This window comes from Myripristis murdjan, chromosome 20 (assembly GCF_902150065.1).
Source record: "Myripristis murdjan chromosome 20, fMyrMur1.1, whole genome shotgun sequence".
Taxonomy (NCBI): Eukaryota; Metazoa; Chordata; class Actinopteri; order Holocentriformes; family Holocentridae; genus Myripristis; species Myripristis murdjan.
The window spans coordinates 19,614,255-19,634,626 of NC_043999.1; the positions used below are offsets into that span (position 1 = coordinate 19,614,255).

Sequence of the window (20,372 nt, forward strand, 5' to 3'; positions counted from 1 at the left end):
CAGTTTTAACCTATCAAACAATACCGATATTTGTAATTTATTAGTGTTAAATTCTGCCCAATGAGCACTGGGATAGGATCCAGCTCCCCCTAATCCTAATTAGGATAAGTGGCTTGGAAAATGAATGAATGAATAAATAGTATTAAATTAGGGCTTGAGTTGGGTTTTGGCACACAAACATACCCATCAGACATGGTTTGTGTGGATGTACTTATTTTTTTATTTTTTTATTTTTTTTAGGTCTAAACCAGACTTTTTGGGGTCAAATTCAAGATCTACCAATGTTACAACAAGCAGACTGATGTGTCTGCAAAAGGCCTGTCTGCAATCTAAAATGGTCCTAGAGTGCTTATGATAATATCAACAACAAAAAATACATTTGTTTACAGTACTTTCAATTACAGTGATAATAATAATAATATAAGAAGAAGAAGAAGTAGTAGAAGAAGAAGAAGAAGAAGAAGAATTATGCTATGAATGCCTTCTGTGTTCTGCCAGCTGTCCTGGAGGTGACGCCCTTCAAGAGGACAATATGGACATGCCAGCTAACCCTCAAATGTAGGATGGAATAAGGTCATTAGTAGGAAAGGAGCATAACAGAGGTATTTCTTGTACTCTAACTGTGGAGTGTTTGACATGCAGGCACTCAATTTCACAAAAACTAAAATGTAAGTTGATAAGTTAACTGAATAAATGAAAAGTAAGTTCATTTACACACAGAAAACAAATATTCTAATTATGTAGAGTGCAGTCCTTAGGCAGAAGACAAATAGAAAGAACAATGGGTAAGTGATGGATGCGCATACCTCTTGTTTCTTACCTAGAAATGGTGAAAACCTTTCAGGAACAGTCTGATGATCAGGCATGTTTTATCAACAACTGGAACAGTATCTAACATAGGATGAGAGACAGAGAGGGAGGGAAAGAATGAGGGGGCAAAAAGTATGTATCATGTGCCAACAAGATTGAGCAGACGAAGAGTTAGATCTGAACAGCTGAGAATGAGGGCAGTCATAAGGCTTCATGGCAGCTAAAAATTCACTAAACAATCAATCAAGTTTTAACATGTAGTGGTGGAGAGGCTGTTCCTCAGTCACCAAATAAACCCATGCTCCTAGAAATGGAGATACATGAAACATTGGGAGAGAAGTAGTTATACTTGCAGGAAAAAAGGCACTAGAGTTGTAATTAAGATGAATACTAAATGTCATAATCATAATCAGAGCTAAACCAGAACACACGCTCGAGTGCCACCCACGCTACGCAGGTGGGGGGGGGTTTCTGTACCTTTTGTTCAGTTGCACTTGTCCTCTTCTGCTTCCAGGGATGAAACAGCTAAAATGCTGAGGTCAAACAAATGAAGGTGGTGTTAATGAATGAAGACATTCTAACTGGACCACTCACTGACTTGATGTCTTGACCTTTTGCTTTCTATTTTAACCTCTAACCACCAAGATCAGCCCTCCTCACCATATCTCCACTCACCTGCTGGCTGTCATGCAGAGGTCAGCTCTTTAAGGTGTTCAAAAGCTGTAATCACCTAATCAAGCCAATTATATAGCCCTTAATCAGTTACAGTCTAAGAACTTCACAATGCCAACATTATGAAACAATAAATTAAATCACCCGTAGACTCTCAATAAGACTCATATGAAAAAAAAAAACAAAAAAACGTTTTGCTGCTGATAAGAGTTTTATATTTCAGATAGAATAAAAAAAACAAATGTATGGCATGGGTTATTGCAAAAGCCACAGGGGTATACTGGTCACCAATGTTATAGATGCACTGCATTCAACATCAGACTTTTATGGGCAAACGATGCAGCTCTCAAGTTATCCAACTCAGTCAGAGGAAGGCACTCGGCAGGAATGCCAGCAATTTATCTTTGTTCCAACAGACAAATGTCCTGAAGGACAAAGGGAAGAAGACAATGTGCAGTAAGCAAGACAGGTCGGGTTACACCTCATTGTTCACCAGTGTGAACGATGGCAACAGCTTTGGTGCACTCAACACTCGAAGGTACAGCTGTCGCTCTAAGACAACTCTGTGAAGCCAATGAGTTCAACGCAAACAGTGGGTGGGAAAGATACAAAGGCTGTTATTTATATCTAATGATGAACTAATACAGTGTAGCATAGTGGGTAGGTATTAAGTTTCAAATGTATTTTGAATGTATTTGCACCAACATGGTTTCTGCTTGAGCCAACTACATTACTCCTTTATGTAGCTGTCAGACTAATAGGTAATCTTTCTAATACATGGTATCACATATACTAAAACTGATACTAGAACTTAAGTTTGCTGGAGCAAGAGCAAGCAACATGTAAGAAACAGCATGTAAGCAGCACGTAAGAAACAACAAGTCTACTTATATTGACTCTTTTTGCAAACATGGTATATTCTGTGCACTTGAGGCAACTATTGCAAGACCATACACTTAAAGAGACAACCTAATTAAAGACATCTTAAGATCAATTATTTTAGCAACCGCAATACATGCTTAATGAAAGCATGAGTTTAGGGATGACCTTTTCCAAAAGATCATCCTGCACGGTATGTCCCTGGATTAGACACACAATAACCCCAAATCAACTCCTATTCATGTTGACATAATGGTGGGGGAGTCTGGCAGCCTTGTGACATCAAAAACGTCTGCTGTCAGAGGGAGACATTTTCTGATCAAATGTTTAAGGTACACAAATAAAAGAAAGCTAGCGCTCTGTCTTCTGGTCAGATTTTAAGGTCAAACTCTTCTGCAGCTTGATAGCAATGTTTGCGACAAATCCAGCGCTAGCTGACCAACTGAAAATATGTTTTTTCTGATTGCTGCTTACCAGACATTCAGCATGACAAATTAGGAATGTTTTACATGTGTACATTATCCAGAAAGCTGGATAATGTTTTACTTTAGACAACTGGTATGGTTTGAGTAATTCTTCTAGTATATCAGTCAACAAAAGTTTTGCTATGTGCCTGCAAGGGCTTGAGCAGGGGGTTGGATGTGGGTAAAGGGCATACTTGGGTAGAAAGGGCTAGAAAGTGAAAACGCTGCTTTTCTGGTGACTCTCTCAACAATGTGCGTCATCTGTCACTGACCTACTGCCCTACTGGAGAAGGCACAGTTATCAATGGTAATGAAAATCATGCTTGCTTAATAAATCACAAAATACATACTGCAAGTTTTATGGTCAGTCACACAGACTGATCAAATTAATGCAATAATGCCATTTAAAATAGACCTCTGTTTAAAAAAACAAACAAAACAAAACAAACAAACAAACAAACAAACAAAAAAAAAACATGAAAGCTGCTGTCCAAGGATTTGAAGCTGTCATATATAATCTGTTATGTAGTTTGGGGACAGGAATGCCTAACAAAAGCTACAGCTCACTATGGAGATTAGAAATTAAAATATTACTGGTAGCATGTTGAAACACACTTCCCATGGCACCGACTTTTTAAGTAACCCTCTCTTGGTGCCTCAAATGATCTCTGTTTTGACTTATTTGACCTACAATATGACAGAAACCTAATTTAAATTAGAGTACAGACAGCCTTCTACATTTTGATGTCATTTTCTTTCAGGAGAATTATTTAACTCACTCAAATGTCTAATACAAAGCAACATCTGGCTTTTTTCGATTTTTTCTCGCCAATAGTGTTTTATTAGAGTATTGTCGAGTATTGTTTTAGATATTCTGTCTTCAACAGGCTCTATTTGTTGCATCATCTTCAACAAATAAATTCACTTGTTCTTGTCAGAGTCTTTGCTGCTGCAATCCCACAATTTCTGCGCAAGAATCATTGAAGTTTCATCGAATCCACGGTAATCTATTTATACAAAAGCACTGCAAGGGCAACAGTGCTACAATCTTTTGTAGATTAATTGTCTGAAGGATGACTGTGCAAGACTCTGAGTGGGAACTCTTGTGAAACTAATTTGGCCTTGCTGTCTGACAGACACTCACCCCCTCAGAGGCCAAATGTGTCAAAGATGGAGGCGGTGGTCCTAGTAGCTGGAATGGTCTGTCTGCCTACAGAGACAAAGCAAGGCTAGGAAAATAGGTTGATGGGAGTCCAACTGTTCAAGTAAATAACAATGAGCTAAACTAGAGCCTTTCAACGATAATCCAGACTGAAAATACATATCAGGTCATATAATGCCACTGGTAATACTGGCTGCAGAGAGACAACTACATAGCTGACAATTAGAGCCTGAACATTGCTAGGAAGTGGGAGGGGACAGGAGTGCAAGGTTAAGCCCGATGTGTGAAGTTGTGACATTTTAAGAGGTTCTTGTGTATCTTGTTAAGAAAACTCGTCCTTGTAATGATAACCACAATGTTAACACCTTGCAGCTTGACACTTTCCTTAAGCAGTGATACCCTAACAGTTATCTTAACCGTTAAGCGGCTGGACACTGGAACTTTACGAGTTCTTTACGAGAGGCCACTTGACTCAACAGCCTCCAGCACCTTTATATCTCTTTTTATTTAGTTGAGCCTCTCTTGTCTTCGATCCATGGATCTCGAATCTTGTTTTCCTTGCACTTGTTTTTCATAACTGTCACTTAGGTTTGTTCTTATTTAATTCATGAATTTTTATGTTTTTATGCTGTCTTGCCAACAAGAAAAAAAAATCTAATTTCCATTTGTTTATCTAAAATGTGCTATGTTGGGGATGTTTGAATGTGATTTTGTGACATTTTCAGCATATCAGAGTTGAGATCTTAGGTCGTCCAATATTGAAGAGATGACAGGATGAAGAGAATACAGTAAATATGCTCTCTTGGATACAGTTTTTGTGATGTACAGTGTTACTGTATTCTTATTAAATATTTTCATTAAACCCAGCTAACACCAAGTCCATACTTCATACAAACTCTTTTACAACCTTGCTTGCTAAACTGAGAGGCGCTGTTCCATGTGTGGCCTTTAAGTATTTATTTATGTCCACTGAGACCTATACAAACATAAAGCACCTGCCACAAGGGAGGCAGAACAATGGCAGGGCAAGGTCTAGCTATCAGACAAACCTCACCAAGTGTTACAAAGAATTCAAGAGGAATCTCACAGGTTTATCTTTGTCCACAAGGATAAAAAGAAACAGTCGACAAGACAGGCCATAGGTTGTGCTTACTATAGCTGTTACTCCTTGTGATAATGTAGAGAATTCTGACCTTGCCTTTGTCAGCAAAAGACAGCTGAACTTGCTTACGTCACATGAATAAATTAAAGAATATGCCCAAACTCCAAGCCATTTTTATAGTCTCATATCAATTTCAGCATACATTTATCGTTATCCTTTGGACAAGGGGACAAAAAAATCTGTGGCTTACACAATTGTTCTATGAAACCTACAAATGCCACAGGGAAGGAATGGGGATGTGTAGGCTAAAACAGAAAAAGAGGTTTTTAAATGTACAATTGTTGACCACAAGTCATCTCACTAGGAGGTTTTCCATACTGGGAGTGCTCAATTTTTTTTTTTTTGACACACTGCCATATAAGCTACAGAGGTAAACAGGCCCAACCTAAATATGTAGATTGTCTTGTGGAAGCTCTGAATAATTCATCTCATTGCCTTGTATGGTTGGACAATATCCTTTATAAAGAGGGTTGGAGGCCTGGACCAAAGTAAGTTACCAGACAACCTGAGGGTAAGCACTCTAATGCAGATTATTATTAGAGGATGGTTCTTCATTTAACAGTACAAAACAGTTGAGCAATAAGTCGCTGAGCAATAAGTTAACAGTATTTTTTCTGTATAATTTGCTACAGAAATCCATTGTACCAACTCACCAAAGGGACTGAAACACAGGTAAGAAGCTGTTTTACATGGAATCCATGCTAAATTCATATTATGACTGACTGACTGATTGATTGATTTACACTATATTATTAGCCAGGGCTGAATTTTTCATGCATCAACAGCAGCAACATTTGTTACAGCATATACCAAAAAAACAAATTAGGACAAGAGACAAAATGAGGACAATACTTTGTGCAGATATCAAAGCACATCAGTGTATATTTGATCTGGGATTGTGCTCCACATCTAACTTTAAGACTGACTGATACACAAAAGAGTGTTTCAATCTAACCCTATTAAAACATGGAACCCTGTATCTCCAGTTTGATGGTATCTGTACTTATTCACTGTTGAGAACATGGTTGGGTTTAGAGATAATGCTACAATGTCATTTAGGAAATTCTAACAGAAAAATGACAAAATAACCATCCTTGTGCAAACAATGTTTCATACAGGAATGTATCTATATGTAAGTCTACTTCTTACTGTACAGACACCAAGATGGCCAGTGACGCCATTATGGCGGAGTTTGGGGCAGCAGCTCCTTTTCTGAGGAAGTCAGAAAAGGAGCGTCTCGAGGCCCAGACTCGGCCCTTTGACATGAAGAAGGAGTGTTTTGTGCCAGACCCCGAGGTTGAGTATGTTAAAGCCCAAGTAACCAGCAGAGATGGGGACAAAGTCACTGTTGATACTGAATTCGGGAAGGTATGCAAGACGCACCTGCAAAGTTGCAAAGACTGAAAATCCACACATTCTGTCTTTGCCTGGCTATTGTAATGAGTCTGAAGATGAAGCAAAACAAAAGTTTTAAGTTTATCCTCTTTTGTTTCAGACAGTGACTGTGAAGGATTGTGATGTCCACCCCCAAAACCCGCCAAAGTTTGATAAAATTGAGGACATGGCGATGTTCACCTTCCTCCATGAACCTGCTGTGCTGTTTAACCTCAAAGAGCGTTATGCAGCATGGATGATCTATGTAAGTAGGCATGACCTATATAGAGACCTGCACTGTATGAGAGTGTCCATTCAGCCAATAAAATTGCTTTATCTTCCTCCACAGACGTACTCAGGGCTGTTCTGTGTGACTGTCAACCCCTACAAGTGGCTGCCAGTATACGATCAGTCAGTAGTCAAAGCCTACAGAGGCAAGAAAAGAACTGAAGCTCCTCCTCACATCTTCTCCATCTCTGACAATGCTTACCAATACATGCTGGCAGGTAATACAAAAATATTTTTATCATGTGAATTGATTTCCATAAAACTAGCAATGTCAGAAAAATGTAAACTATATATATATATATATATTAACATGACTCTTGTTTTCTTTCAACAGACAGGGAGAACCAGTCTGTCCTTATCACGTAAGTATATTGAATACACACACACACACACACACACACACACACACATATATATATTTATATGAATGAAGTGGGGACTACATGGATTTTTATGATGAAGAATTACACTTATTTTGTATTTTCATTCCCAGTGGAGAATCTGGTGCTGGAAAGACTGTGAACACCAAGAGAGTCATTCAATATTTTGCCAGCATTGCAGCTGTTACTGGAAAGAAGGATGCTTCTGCTGAAAAAAAGGTGTCAAAATGTTATAAATCGTTTACATCTGAGATAACTACTTAACTAACGTAACTACTTTGTTTCCATGATGCTCTATATAGAAATTCAAATCATCTCTAAAGTGTTAGACACACAGCATTAGGATGGCTAAGAATGTATAGATAATTTGTATTTATTGGGACACAGCTAAACTATGCCATGCTGATACACTACATAGCAGTTGTGATGGTTAAATTTTCTTAATTCTAGGGAACCCTGGAGGATCAAATCATCCAGGCCAACCCTGCTCTGGAGGCTTTTGGGAATGCCAAGACCATCAGAAATGACAACTCTTCTAGATTTGTGAGTTTTGTTTATGTCTCAGACCAAGAACTTAGATCTTATTGTGTAATGCTCTGAGCATGTGAATATATTTCCCACCATAGGGTAAATTCATCCGAATTCATTTTGGAGTCAGTGGGAAACTGTCTTCAGCTGACATTGAAACTTGTAAGTACAGTAAAATCATGATTTGACAACCAAAAGACTTTTCTCTGGTGAAATACATGCCTCAGACCAATATCTATATAAATGTTATGTTTTGACAGATCTTCTGGAGAAGTCCCGTGTCACTTATCAGCTTAAGGCTGAGAGAGACTACCATATCTTCTATCAGATTCTGTCCCAAAGGAAACCAGAACTGCTGGGTGACTAACAATTAAACCTTCATCTGTTAAGTACAATTGCCACATAACACCCTTTAATAAACCCAAACAGTATTACATTAACTTCCACATAAACTGTTTTGTTTTTCCAGAGATGCTGCTCATCACAAGCAACCCCTATGACTATTCTTACATCTCCCAAGGAGAGATTACTGTAGCTTCAATTAATGATTCTGATGAGCTAATTGCCACTGATGTAAGGAATACACTACATCCTAATGATCAAACATGAAGGCAATTTGCCAAAAGCCCTTTAATTTTACTAAAAATATTTGAATGGACATTTTTATTCTATTAAAGGAAGCTTTTGATGTGCTGGGTTTCACCCAAGAGGAGAAAAATGGGATTTACAAGCTGACTGGTGCTATCATGCACTTTGGCAACACGAAGTTCAAGCAGAAGCAGAGGGAAGAGCAGGCAGAGGCTGATGGCACTGAAGGTAATAAGCATCCAAAACAAATATCCATCTAAACATAAAATTTAGGAAGTTTTAATTATACATAAAACGATAACATTCTGTTGTTGCAGATGTTGACAAGGTCGCATATCTGATGGGCTTGAACTCTGCTGATATGCTGAAGGGCCTGTGCCACCCAAGGGTCAAAGTAGGAAATGAGTGGGTCACCAAAGGTCAGAGCGTGCAGCAGGTGAGTCTTCATATGGTTTGTCAGTTTTCATGTTCCTATTTTCTTGTTGGAGGAGAGTTCACAGTGCAAAGGCAGAGGGGAAACACATCCGAAGCAAAGCAAATCTTAAGATAATCAATACTGGCTGATATGACAGGTGTACTACTCAATTGGTGCACTGTCCAAGTCAGTGTACGAGAAGATGTTCCTGTGGATGGTGGTGAGAATCAACCAATCTCTGGATACAAAGCAACCTCGCCAGTACTTCATTGGCGTGCTGGACATTGCTGGATTTGAGATCTTTGATGTGAGTGCTGGATATGAAACAACCATTCTGTGTGCATAAAAAAACCCAATTATTTAGATGAAACAGCAAAGTGATTAACATCTCTCTAAAATGTTTCATCAACATTTCAGTTCAACACCTTTGAGCAACTGTGTATCAACTTCACTAATGAGAAGCTGCAACAGTTCTTCAACCACCACATGTTTGTGCTGGAGCAAGAGGAGTACAAGAAAGAGGGAATTGTATGGGAGTTCATTGACTTTGGCATGGACTTGGCTGCCTGCATTGAACTCATTGAGAAGGTTGGTGTAATTAGTCCTGCAGTTCAGAAAACTGAAGATAATGGATGATTTATTCTACTGAAAAAGTGACACAACATAAGAGCCATTGTACTTGTATTCATAATGGTCTGTCTATCCCACCAGCCCATGGGTATCATGTCCATCCTTGAAGAGGAGTGCATGTTCCCCAAAGCCAGTGATTCATCCTTCAAGTCCAAGCTATATGACCACCATCTTGGTAAAAATCCCAACTTCCAGAAGCCCAGGATTGTCAAGGGTAAACCAGAGGCTCATTTCTCCCTGGTTCACTATGCTGGTACTGTTGATTACAACATCACTAACTGGTTGGAGAAGAACAAGGACCCACTGAATGAGACTGTGGTAGGACTCTTCCAAAAGTCAACCCTCAAGGTGTTGGCCAATCTTTTCATTGGCTATGCTGGAGCAGACTCAGGTAGCCTTTATATTGTAGATGCAAACACTGTTTGTCTTTGGATTTTAAAAAGACTTAAAAAATCTAATGTTGCATTTTGAATATCGTACACAGCCCAGGAGTCAGGTGGAGGCAAAGGAGGAAAGGGAGGTGGAAAGAAGAAGGGTTCCTCTTTCCAGACTGTATCTGCTTTGCACAGGGTGAATAGAACTTTAAATCTACAAAATTTTATTGATTTTTCTTTTAAGGTAAAAACGCTACTTGTGCAAACACACACACACACACACACACACACACACACACACACACACACACATCTATATCTATATATCTACAGATATAGATATAGATATAGTATGTATGTATGTATGGAGACTGATGATTCCTTCTTGTACAATGTGACTTCACATGACTGAATTTTTAATCCTTACAGGAAAACTTGAACAAACTCATGACCAACCTGAGGTCAACTCACCCCCACTTTGTGCGCTGCCTGATCCCTAATGAGACCAAGACTCCTGGTGTAATGGAGAATCCCCTAGTCATGCACCAGCTGCGCTGTAACGGTGTGCTGGAAGGCATCAGGATTTGCAGAAAAGGATTTCCCAACAGGATCCAGTATGGAGACTTCAAACAAAGGTAAAGACAAGAAAACAACATATGTATTTATATATATATAAACACACACACATACATGTGTATGTATGTGCATGTATATGTGTATATACATATTTATACTTCTATATCTACGTATATATAATTTTAATATATAATTATATATAATTTTTCCCTGTTTCAGATACCGTATCCTGAATCCAAATTCTATCCCTGAGGGGCAGTTCATTGACAACAAGAAAGCAGCAGAAAAACTGCTGGGCTCTCTGGATATTGACCATGAGCAGTATAAACTGGGACACACCAAGGTAGCACATTGTTTAAAAATGAATGAATGAACGAATAAATTAACACATTAATAAATGAATGAATAAATAAATAAATCTGCTTGTATCCTCACTAGGTGTTCTTCAAAGCTGGTCTCCTGGGTGTTCTTGAGGAGATGAGAGATGATCGTCTTGCTCTGATCATCACTGGAATTCAGGCAAGAGCCCGAGGAATACTTGCCAGAATTGAATTCCAGAAAATTGTTGAGCGCAGGTACAATACTACTGCTTATACTCACATTTAAAGAGTGCATAACATCTGGGCCACACTGTCTACCTGAGCAGTGCATGTGTGCCACCAAACCTATTCATTTTCATTTTGGCTCCCATATTAAGAGATTAGAGCAGACACACAGCCTGCGTGAGCAGCACGTCTCAGGCATGGCTCAAGGCTTGCTGAAGCAGCTCATTGGCTAGAGTTTCTCTGCGTGAGGGACATGGTTCTCACCAAAAATTGACAGGGAAAATGATCTGGTAATAGTCATTTTGACAACATACCTGCAACATTACATAACTGACACCTTTCAACAATATCTATATTTGTAGAACATGTCATGGACATGAAAAAACAAATTACTTCAGCAATTGCATGGAGAAAGTGAAGGCTACCCCTGTAAGGGTTTTCCAGGATGCTGAACACACCAGTGTTGGTGCCTTGTTGCTACAACCTTCTGTTCCGGAAATTTAAAAAATTACATTGGACATGATTAAAGGCAAACTCAATGTAAAAAGACAGGGCTGTCAGTAATAGTGCCGCAGCAGCACTGGTGTCTGTGTGGACACCACACATGTAAGAGTCACAGCAGTTCAGAGAGGCAGCTGTCATGCACAGGTATAGATAATCAGTCTGGCTCCAGCATAATAGATGTGAAGAAGACTCAATAAACAACAAATTTTCCATCAAAAGGGATTCCTTGCTGGTGATCCAGTGGAACGTGCGTGCCTTCATGGGAGTCAAGAATTGGCCCTGGATGAAGATGTACTTCAAGATCAAGCCTCTGTTGAAAACAGCTGAAACTGAGAAGGAGATGGCCAACATGAAGGAAGAATTCACCAAGCTTAAAGAGGCTTATGCTAAATCTGAAGCTCGCAAGAAGGAGTTGGAGGAAAAAATGGTCTCACTTCTCCAAGAGAAGAATGACTTGCAACTTCAAGTCCAGTCTGTAAGTTCAGACATCAAGTTCACCTAAAATAATCAAAAAGCATATCAAACTTCAAGTCAATAACAATATTCCTTAAATGCACTATCTGTAGGAACAAGACAATCTCTCAGATGCTGAAGAGCGCTGTGAGGGTCTGATCAAGAGCAAGATCCAGCTTGAGGCCAAAGTCAAAGAGCTGACGGAGAGACTGGAGGATGAAGAGGAGATGAATGCTGAGCTGACTGCTAAGAAGAGGAAGCTGGAGGATGAGTGTTCAGAGCTCAAGAAGGATATTGATGATCTGGAGCTCACTCTGGCTAAAGTTGAAAAGGAAAAACATGCTACTGAGAACAAAGTACTGTAAAGTTTTTTGAATTGATGGTGATAAAAATTACACTTACACATATACTTGCAGATATACTGATTATATAATACTTTAGGTGAAAAACCTGACTGAAGAAATGGCAGCATTGGATGAAATCATTGCCAAGCTGACCAAGGAGAAGAAAGCTCTTCAGGAGGCTCATCAGCAAACACTGGATGACCTGCAGAGTGAAGAGGACAAAGTCAATACTCTGACCAAGGCCAAGGCCAAGCTGGAGCAGCAAGTTGATGATGTGCGTATAAAATTACACACACACACACACACACACACACACACACATATATACATACATATACACTATATTACCAAAAGTATTCGCTCACCTGCCTTTACTCATACTATGAACTGAAGTGCCATCCCATTCCTAACCCATAGAGTTCAATATGATGTCGGTCCACCTTTTGCAGCTATTACAGCTTCAACTCTTCTGGGAAGACTGTCCACAAGGTTGAGGAGAGTGTTAATAGGAATTTTTGACCATTCTTCCAAAAGCGCATTGGTGAGGTCACACACTGATGTTGGTCGAGAAGGCCTGGCTCTCAGTCTCCGCTCTAATTCATCCCAAAGGTGTTCTATCGGGTTCAGGTCAGGACTCTGTGCAGGCCAGTCAAGTTCATCCACACCAGACTCTGTCATCCATGTCTTTATGGACCTTGCTTTGTGCACTGGTGCACAGTCATGTTGGAAGAGGAAGGGGCCCGCTCCAAACTGTTCCCACAAGGTTGGGAGCATGGAATTGTCCAAAATGTTTTGGTATCCTGAAGCATTCAAAGTTCCTTTCACTGGAACTAAGGGGCCAAGCCCAGCTCCTGAAAAACAACCCCACACCATAATTCCTCCTCCACCAAATTTCACAGTCGGCACAATGCAGTCTGAAATGTACCGTTCTCCTGGCAACCTCCAAACCCAGACTCGTCCATCAGATTGCCAGATGGAAAAGCGTGATTCATCACTCCAGAGAACGCGTCTCCACTGCTCTAGAGGCCAGTGGCGGCGTGCTTTACACCATTGCATCCGACGCTTTGCATTGCACTTGGTGATGTGTGGCTTGGCTGCAGCTGCTCGGCCATGGAAACCCATTCAATGAAGCTCTCTGCGTACTGTACTTGGGCTAATCTGAAGGTCACATGAAGTTTGTAGCTCTGTAGCAATTGACTGTGCAGAAAGTCGGCGACCTCTTTGCACTATGCGCTTCAGCATCCGCTGACCCCTCTCCGTCACTTTACGTGGCCTACCACTTCGTGGCTGAGTTGCTGTTGTTCCCAAACGCTTCCATTTTGTTATAATAGAGCTGACAGTTGACTGTGGAATATTTAGGAGCGAGGAAATTTCACGACTGGATTTGTTGCACAGGTGGCATCCTATGACAGTTCCACGCTGGAATTCACTGAGCTCCTGAGAGCGGCCCATTCTTCCACAAATGTCTTGTTTCACAGTCTGCATGCCTGAGTGCTTGATTTTATACACCTGTGGCCAGGCCAAGTGATTAGGACACCTGATTCTGATCATTTGAATGGGTGAGCGAATACTTTTGGTAATATAGTGTATATGTATATATGTACACATATCTATCTATCTATCTATCTATCTATCTATCTATATATGTATGTGTGTGTGTGTGTGTGTGTATATATATGAGGAAAATGAATTCTATTAATTCTATGCATTTGTAATAGCTTGAAGGTTCTCTGGAACAAGAGAAGAAGGTGAGGATGGACCTTGAGAGGGCCAAAAGGAAACTTGAAGGTGACTTGAAGTTGAGCCAGGAGAGCCTAATGGATCTGGAAAACGACAAGCAGCAACTTGAAGAGAGGCTTAAGAAGTAAGTCTCTTCTTACAATTACAATTTATTTAAAAACTGTCCAGAGTTACATGCTGAAGGTAAATTTTTCTTTCAACAGAAAGGACTTTGAGATAAGCCAATTACTCAGTAAGATTGAGGATGAGCAAGCAATGGGGGCCCAACTTCAGAAAAAACTCAAGGAGCTGCAGGTTAGCTCACATAACATGCAATTATTTTGTTAATAATTTAAATTATGAGGAGACGTTGCACTGCTTGATTAATTTGCCTCCCAAATGGAAATCTTGCATCTTAGGCCCGCATTGAGGAGCTGGAGGAAGAGCTTGAGGCAGAGAGAGCTGCACGAGCCAAGGTGGAGAAACAGAGGGCAGATTTGTCCAGAGAGCTGGAGGAGATCAGTGAAAGGCTGGAGGAGGCTGGTGGAGCCACTGCTGCCCAGATTGAGATGAACAAGAAGAGGGAGGCTGAGTTCCAGAAGGTGCGCAGAGACCTTGAAGAGGCCACTCTGCAACATGAAGCCACCGCTGCTGCACTGAGAAAGAAGAATGCTGACAGTGTGGCTGACCTGGGAGAGCAGATTGACAACCTTCAGAGAGTCAAGCAGAAGCTGGAGAAGGAGAAGAGTGAGCTCAGACTGGAGCTTGATGATGTGGTCTCCAACATGGAGCAGATTGTCAAAGCCAAAGTGAGTACAACCAACCAAATAACCTTGTAAAAATTGTACTGTTTGCCTGGAACAGTACAATGTTATCGGTCTCTGTTGTAGATTTCCTGAAACAATTCCTAGAATAAAGAAGCATATTGCATTTTCAGACCAACTTGGAGAAAATGTGTCGCACTCTTGAAGATCAGATGAGTGAATTTAGGACAAAAACTGATGAAGGCCAGCGTATCATCAATGATTTCACCATGCAAAAAGCTAAGCTTCAAACTGAGAATGGTAAGATAACTGCTTGAATGTTTGAGATTCATAATCAGTGTTGAAATGAAAGGATAATTTCAGGCATTGCTTAACAACAGGTGAGCTTGCGAGGCAGCTGGAAGAGAAAGACTCTCTTGTCTCCCAGCTAACCAGAGGAAAGCAGTCATACACTCAGCAAATTGAAGACCTCAAGAGACAACTGGAGGAGGAAGTCAAGGTATTTCAATTATGAGACAGTATCCAGAGGGACATTAAAATTGTTTGACAGCATATTTCCAGCAGCTCATATTTTCATCTTACAGGCCAAGAATGCACTTGCCCATGCAGTGCAGTCTGCTCGTCATGACTGTGACTTGCTGAGGGAGCAGTATGAGGAGGAGCAGGAGGCCAAGGCTGAGCTGCAACGCAGCATGTCCAAGGCCAACTCTGAGGTGGCTCAGTGGAGAACAAAGTATGAAACTGATGCCATCCAGAGGACTGAGGAGCTTGAGGATGCAAAGTAAGTACTTCAAAAATAAACTCTTTCAAACCTTATGTTCAATCAGTTCTTCATGCCATTCAATGCAGGACAAAACATTTATCTACATGCAATAGCTGTACAGTGCTGAATATGATTTCATAAAAATATCCTCCAGTCAGACCAAACCTAAAATCTTATGTGTACAATGCAGCCAGTTTTACCTGGTCTTTGCATACTGGCATAATCACTGAAAACATGCCTCATAAAAGAAATCTAAAAATGGTTCATACATTTGGCCTGGATATATCCCTTAAGAATTTGTGTGAAAAATGATTTTATTTAAATTTTTTTTTTCATTTTTCACTTAGGAAAAAGCTGGCTCAGCGTCTGCAGGATGCAGAGGAAGCTGTGGAAGCTGTCAATGCTAAATGCTCCTCCCTGGAGAAAACTAAACACAGACTCCAGGGTGAAATTGAGGATCTCATGGTGGATGTGGAGAGATCTAATGCTGCTGCAGCAGCTCTGGACAAGAAACAAAGAAACTTTGATAAGGTAACAAAAGGTGGAAAAAAAATTAAAATTGATAGCCATACAATTTAATGCAGAGTATTATTTTTGGGTATTTTAAGAATTCAGATTTTTTTCACATATCTGCTGTGATATATTATTCAACAAGGTCCTTGCAGAGTGGAAACAGAAGTATGAGGAGTCCCAGACTGAGCTGGAAAGTGCTCAGAAAGAATCCAGATCTCTCAGCACTGAGCTCTTCAAACTCAAGAACTCTTATGAAGAGTCTCTGGATCATCTGGAGACCATGAAGAGAGAAAACAAGAACCTTCAAGGTAAGATGATATAATTTATATGTCATTCTTTATTTAATGAGAGAGAGTGTGGGAAGACTGAAACAAAAGTTAAATAGGCTAATTCATTACTTTTAAAACAGAGGAAATTTCTGACCTGACTGAGCAACTTGGTGAGGGAGGAAAGAGCATCCATGAGTTGGAGAAGGTCCGTAAACAGCTGGAACAGGAGAAGGCTGAGATACAAGCTGCACTGGAGGAAGCTGAGGTGAGAAATATTGAAAATCTCATATACATGTGTAGCTAAGTTCTAATTATTATATTTATAATAACACTATACACATCATTATGAATTACTTTCTTGATTTAATTAAAAAAGTGTTTTAGCTGTAACACCTTGGAACCAAAAAAACAGTTCATTATTTTTTTGTACAGGGCTCCCTTGAGCATGAAGAAGGAAAGATCCTTCGGGCTCAGCTTGAGTTCAACCAAGTTAAGGCTGACATTGAGCGTAAACTGGTTGAGAAGGATGAGGAGATGGAGATGACCAAGAGGAACCAGCAGAGAGTGGTGGACACTCTGCAAAGCTCTCTGGAAGCTGAGACTCGCAGTAGAAATGAGGCACTAAGGCTGAAGAAGAAGATGGAGGGAGATCTGAATGAGATGGAGATCCAGCTCAGCCAGGCCAACAGGCAGGCAGCAGAGGCTCAGAAGCAGCTCAAGGGTATCCATTCACATCTCAAGGTAACATTTCATATCATCAGTACTTCTGTGATAACTGGTGTCATAATATAAATCATATGGAGCTACTAAAAACCTGTATAAAATGTCTACAGGACTCCCAGCTGCAGCTGGATGATGCTCTTCGTGCCAATGATGACCTGAAGGAGAACATTGCCATTGTGGAGAGACGCAACAATCTGCTGCAGGCTGAACTTGATGAGCTGAGGTCTCTGGTGGAGCAGACTGAGAGAGGTCGCAAACTGGCTGAGCAGGAACTGCTGGATGTCAGTGAGAGAGTTCAGCTGCTGCACTCTCAGGTATGTCAAAGCCACTATGTTATATATCATTATATCAATGTTAGTTCTTGTATGTGTTTCTGTAATACTGCATGGAAATTTTTACCCATCGTCACTAAGAAACTGTAATCATCTAATCTTTCTTCTGTATTATCTGTAGAACACCAGCCTGCTGAACCAGAAGAAGAAGCTTGAAGGTGACACATCCCAGCTTCAGAATGAAGTGGAAGAGGCTGTGCAGGAGTGTAGAAATGCTGAGGAGAAAGCCAAGAAGGCCATCACTGATGCTGCCATGATGGCAGAAGAGCTAAAGAAGGAGCAGGACACCAGCGCTCACCTAGAGCGCATGAAGAAGAACATGGAGCAAACCATCAAGGACCTGCAGCACCGTTTGGATGAAGCTGAGCAAATCGCCATGAAAGGTGGCAAGAAACAAATTCAGAAGCTGGAGGTCAGGGTGAGTAACAAAGCATCACTTTCCTTAGACTGAAATAACTTGTGATACTTTCACTCCAGAACAATTCTGGGGGAAATGTTGTGATTTTCACTTCACTACATTTATCTGATGACTGTAGTCATCAGAAAAATGTAAAGTTTTACATGCAAAACATATAATAAACTCAGAAAATATGATGCACTGTTAGGAGTTCAAACTACACTGTACTTATTTGTATCGGTTAATTTAAAGGTTAACAGGCACATTTCTTCACAATAAGCACTTTTACTTTATCTAAGCACAAATACAGAAAAGATCTACGTATATCTTTCAGCACTGCTTGAGGCATTGTTGAAAAATAGAATTTAGACATTCATTCCTAACCACATGGGAGTATTCTGAAGTGAATGCTAACACCCAACATTTTTATAGGTGAAGGAGCTGGAAGCAGAAGTGGAAGCTGAGCAAAGGAAAAGCAGTGACTCTGTGAAGGGTGTTCGTAAATATGAGAGGCGTATCAAGGAGCTTACCTATCAGGTAAATTCATATTATGTACTTTATTTTCCGTAATTTCAACATAAAATCCTGTGTGAATTGTTAAAGTAATACATATTGCTGTTGTTACTGGACTTGGTTAAGACTGAAGAGGACCGGAAGAATTTATCCCGTCTTCAAGACCTAGTGGACAAACTGCAGCTGAAGGTGAAATCCTACAAGAGAGCTGCAGAGGAGGCTGTAAGTACTTGATATTAACAGGCTTATGTCAGCTGTGTTGCAATACTTGTAAAATACTTAAACAATATTCAACGACTTCACAGGAGGAACAAGCCAACTCCAATCTGACCAAGTTCCGTAAGCTGCAACACGAGCTGGATGAGGCAGAGGAGAGGGCTGACATTGCTGAGTCACAGGTCAACAAAATGAGAGCTAAGAGCCGTGATGTTGGTTCTAAGGTGAGTGATGCTGCCATTTTTCTTCATATTCCTGGACATTTTGTTATACTGCAAAATTAAGCTGTTACTGTCAGTTGTTACTGAAAATGTTTTGACAGGAGATCTTAGGAGACTTGTCTTAGGAGACGTGTTTATCAAAATGTAATGTTGACATTTTTTTCCTTTTTGTATTGACTGGTTTCATACTGTTGAAGTTGCTTATTACTTTCTTTCATCCTCTTTCACAGAAAGGACAAGATCAAGAGTGAAGCTCACAGATGGCCCTATAAAAGACTCGATTGCAGTTCCTTAAATCTGTCTATACTTAATGCATGCTAAGCAAAATAATAATAATAAAAAAAAGTCTCAAAAATCTTATGTGTTCTGTTCAACATTTTCCATACATTCCTAAAGTATTTCACATCTGGAATATGTCAAATCTATCAATCTTAAAAATTCACAACAATACCATTTCAAATATAGTATGGCAGGAAACTCTAACTGACTTCACATACAAGCAAGATATCAGTTTAAAGAGCCATAATTCTCTGCTGTTCCAGATCATAAACCTTAAATGTATCAATCATTAAGGACACAGTGACATGCATTATGTAAAGCTAAGGAAACAAATATTACAGTAAATAAGTTGGTTTGTTATTACTACTTACTGATCTATATATTTTGTCCATTATGATCCACCCAAAAAGATCAGAAGGCAGCCATACTCTAATCTATGTAGACCTAATAGATAATTTAGTGTCAAAATATTACATGTTATTCAGATACCTATAAATCATCACTGGTACATTTGTGACAGAGGTAGGTGATAAATGGTACTTAACAATTAGGGTTATATGAGTTTGATTTAGTATTTTTTGCGTGTAGTTTTCTGAATTGTTCTCCCAATCTATCCAATTTCCTGCATGTACACCAGTCCTTGCTGCTGCTGCCCCCCAGTGTTGGTCACAGAAAGGGTCCACCTGCACTGCTTGTGAAGTCACAGCATTTTTTTTTTTTTTGCCTGACAAATTCATTTGGAGAGGCTCATGCTACTCCCCTCTCAGTCCCTCAACGAGCCAGTAGGAGTCACTAGAGCAGCGACAGGGACATGCTCCCTCACACCCGGTTCTCTGAGCTGGTGGGCAGGTGACTTTAGCCTTGAGCCATCCAGGCACCCTAATGTATTACAGTTCATAATGATAAAACTGAAATATATAATACTAAAGTCATGTTGTATTATATAGGCATTTCATTTGTTAAGTTAGGCCATGTTAGAGGGTATAGACAAGATATTTCTAAAAAGTATTGCCTAAGTCTTTTGCAATGATGCAGTTTCTTCTTATTTTTTCTCCCTGTTACAGAGGTTTTTTAGGGAGTTGTTCCTCATCCGATGTGAGGGTCTAAGGACAGAGAATGTTGTATTCCTATAAGGCCCCTAGCGACAAATTTGTAATTTGTGATATTGGGCTATATAAATACAACTGACTTGACTTGACTAAATTAATAAGCAAATGTATTACCTGAGAGCACTAGTTTTAGACAAAATCTTGCGCAGAGATGACTGAGAGAGAGATGACTTTCTTATTCACTACTCCACCCTGCTAATGATTTTGAGAACTTTTTTCAGGTAATTGTCATCCTTAAACATAGCGGCACAGAAAAAAAATTCAAATAAACAGTTCTATTGTCATAAATGAAGAAGGCCTACACAGTATTCAGTTCATTATTATATGGGAAGATTTTTGGTATTCATCACATTAGAAATTCTGTCCATCTTCATTCTTTCTGATGAAATAAATCAAAGGAAAAAAA

At 39.8% G+C, this 20,372-nt stretch overlaps 1 protein-coding gene across 2 annotated transcripts; it reads left to right on the plus strand.

Annotated features, from left to right (window-relative positions):
• The first annotated feature begins 6,313 nt into the window (after positions 1–6,313).
• LOC115378972 (myosin-7-like) lies at positions 6,314–18,829 on the plus strand. Of its 2 annotated transcripts, none has more exons than XM_030079574.1 (37): positions 6,314–6,517; positions 6,645–6,788; positions 6,873–7,029; positions 7,146–7,173; positions 7,305–7,410; positions 7,642–7,734; positions 7,818–7,881; positions 7,980–8,078; positions 8,189–8,292; positions 8,397–8,535; positions 8,625–8,743; positions 8,880–9,029; positions 9,140–9,310; positions 9,434–9,743; positions 9,837–9,922; positions 10,156–10,361; positions 10,522–10,645; positions 10,741–10,877; positions 11,571–11,826; positions 11,918–12,160; positions 12,246–12,422; positions 13,867–14,012; positions 14,092–14,182; positions 14,287–14,676; positions 14,805–14,931; positions 15,012–15,130; positions 15,216–15,412; positions 15,742–15,925; positions 16,050–16,215; positions 16,317–16,441; positions 16,609–16,917; positions 17,010–17,213; positions 17,353–17,649; positions 18,061–18,165; positions 18,268–18,363; positions 18,447–18,581; positions 18,809–18,829. In XM_030079574.1, the coding sequence occupies exons 1-37, from the start codon at positions 6,314–6,316 to the stop codon at positions 18,827–18,829; spliced, it is 5,829 nt and encodes a 1,942-aa protein (XP_029935434.1). The 2 variants fall into 2 exon arrangements, with proteins under 2 accessions (XP_029935434.1, XP_029935435.1); XM_030079575.1 differs by having other exon boundaries at positions 9,849–9,922.
• The last annotated feature ends 1,543 nt before the right edge of the window (positions 18,830–20,372 follow it).

What these genes read in the sequence shown, in the direction of transcription:
- LOC115378972 (XM_030079574.1), top strand. Translation starts at nt 6,314, where the DNA reads ATGGCCAGTGACGCCATTATGGCGGAGTTTGGGGCAGCAGCTCCTTTT. An exon ending in CTTGAAGAGAGGCTTAAGAA is followed by an intron (nt 14,013 to 14,091) that starts GTAAGTCTCTTC and finishes TTCTTTCAACAG; the next exon opens with AAAGGACTTTGAGATAAGCC. An exon ending in AGAGAGCTGCAGAGGAGGCT is followed by an intron (nt 18,364 to 18,446) that starts GTAAGTACTTGA and finishes ACGACTTCACAG; the next exon opens with GAGGAACAAGCCAACTCCAA.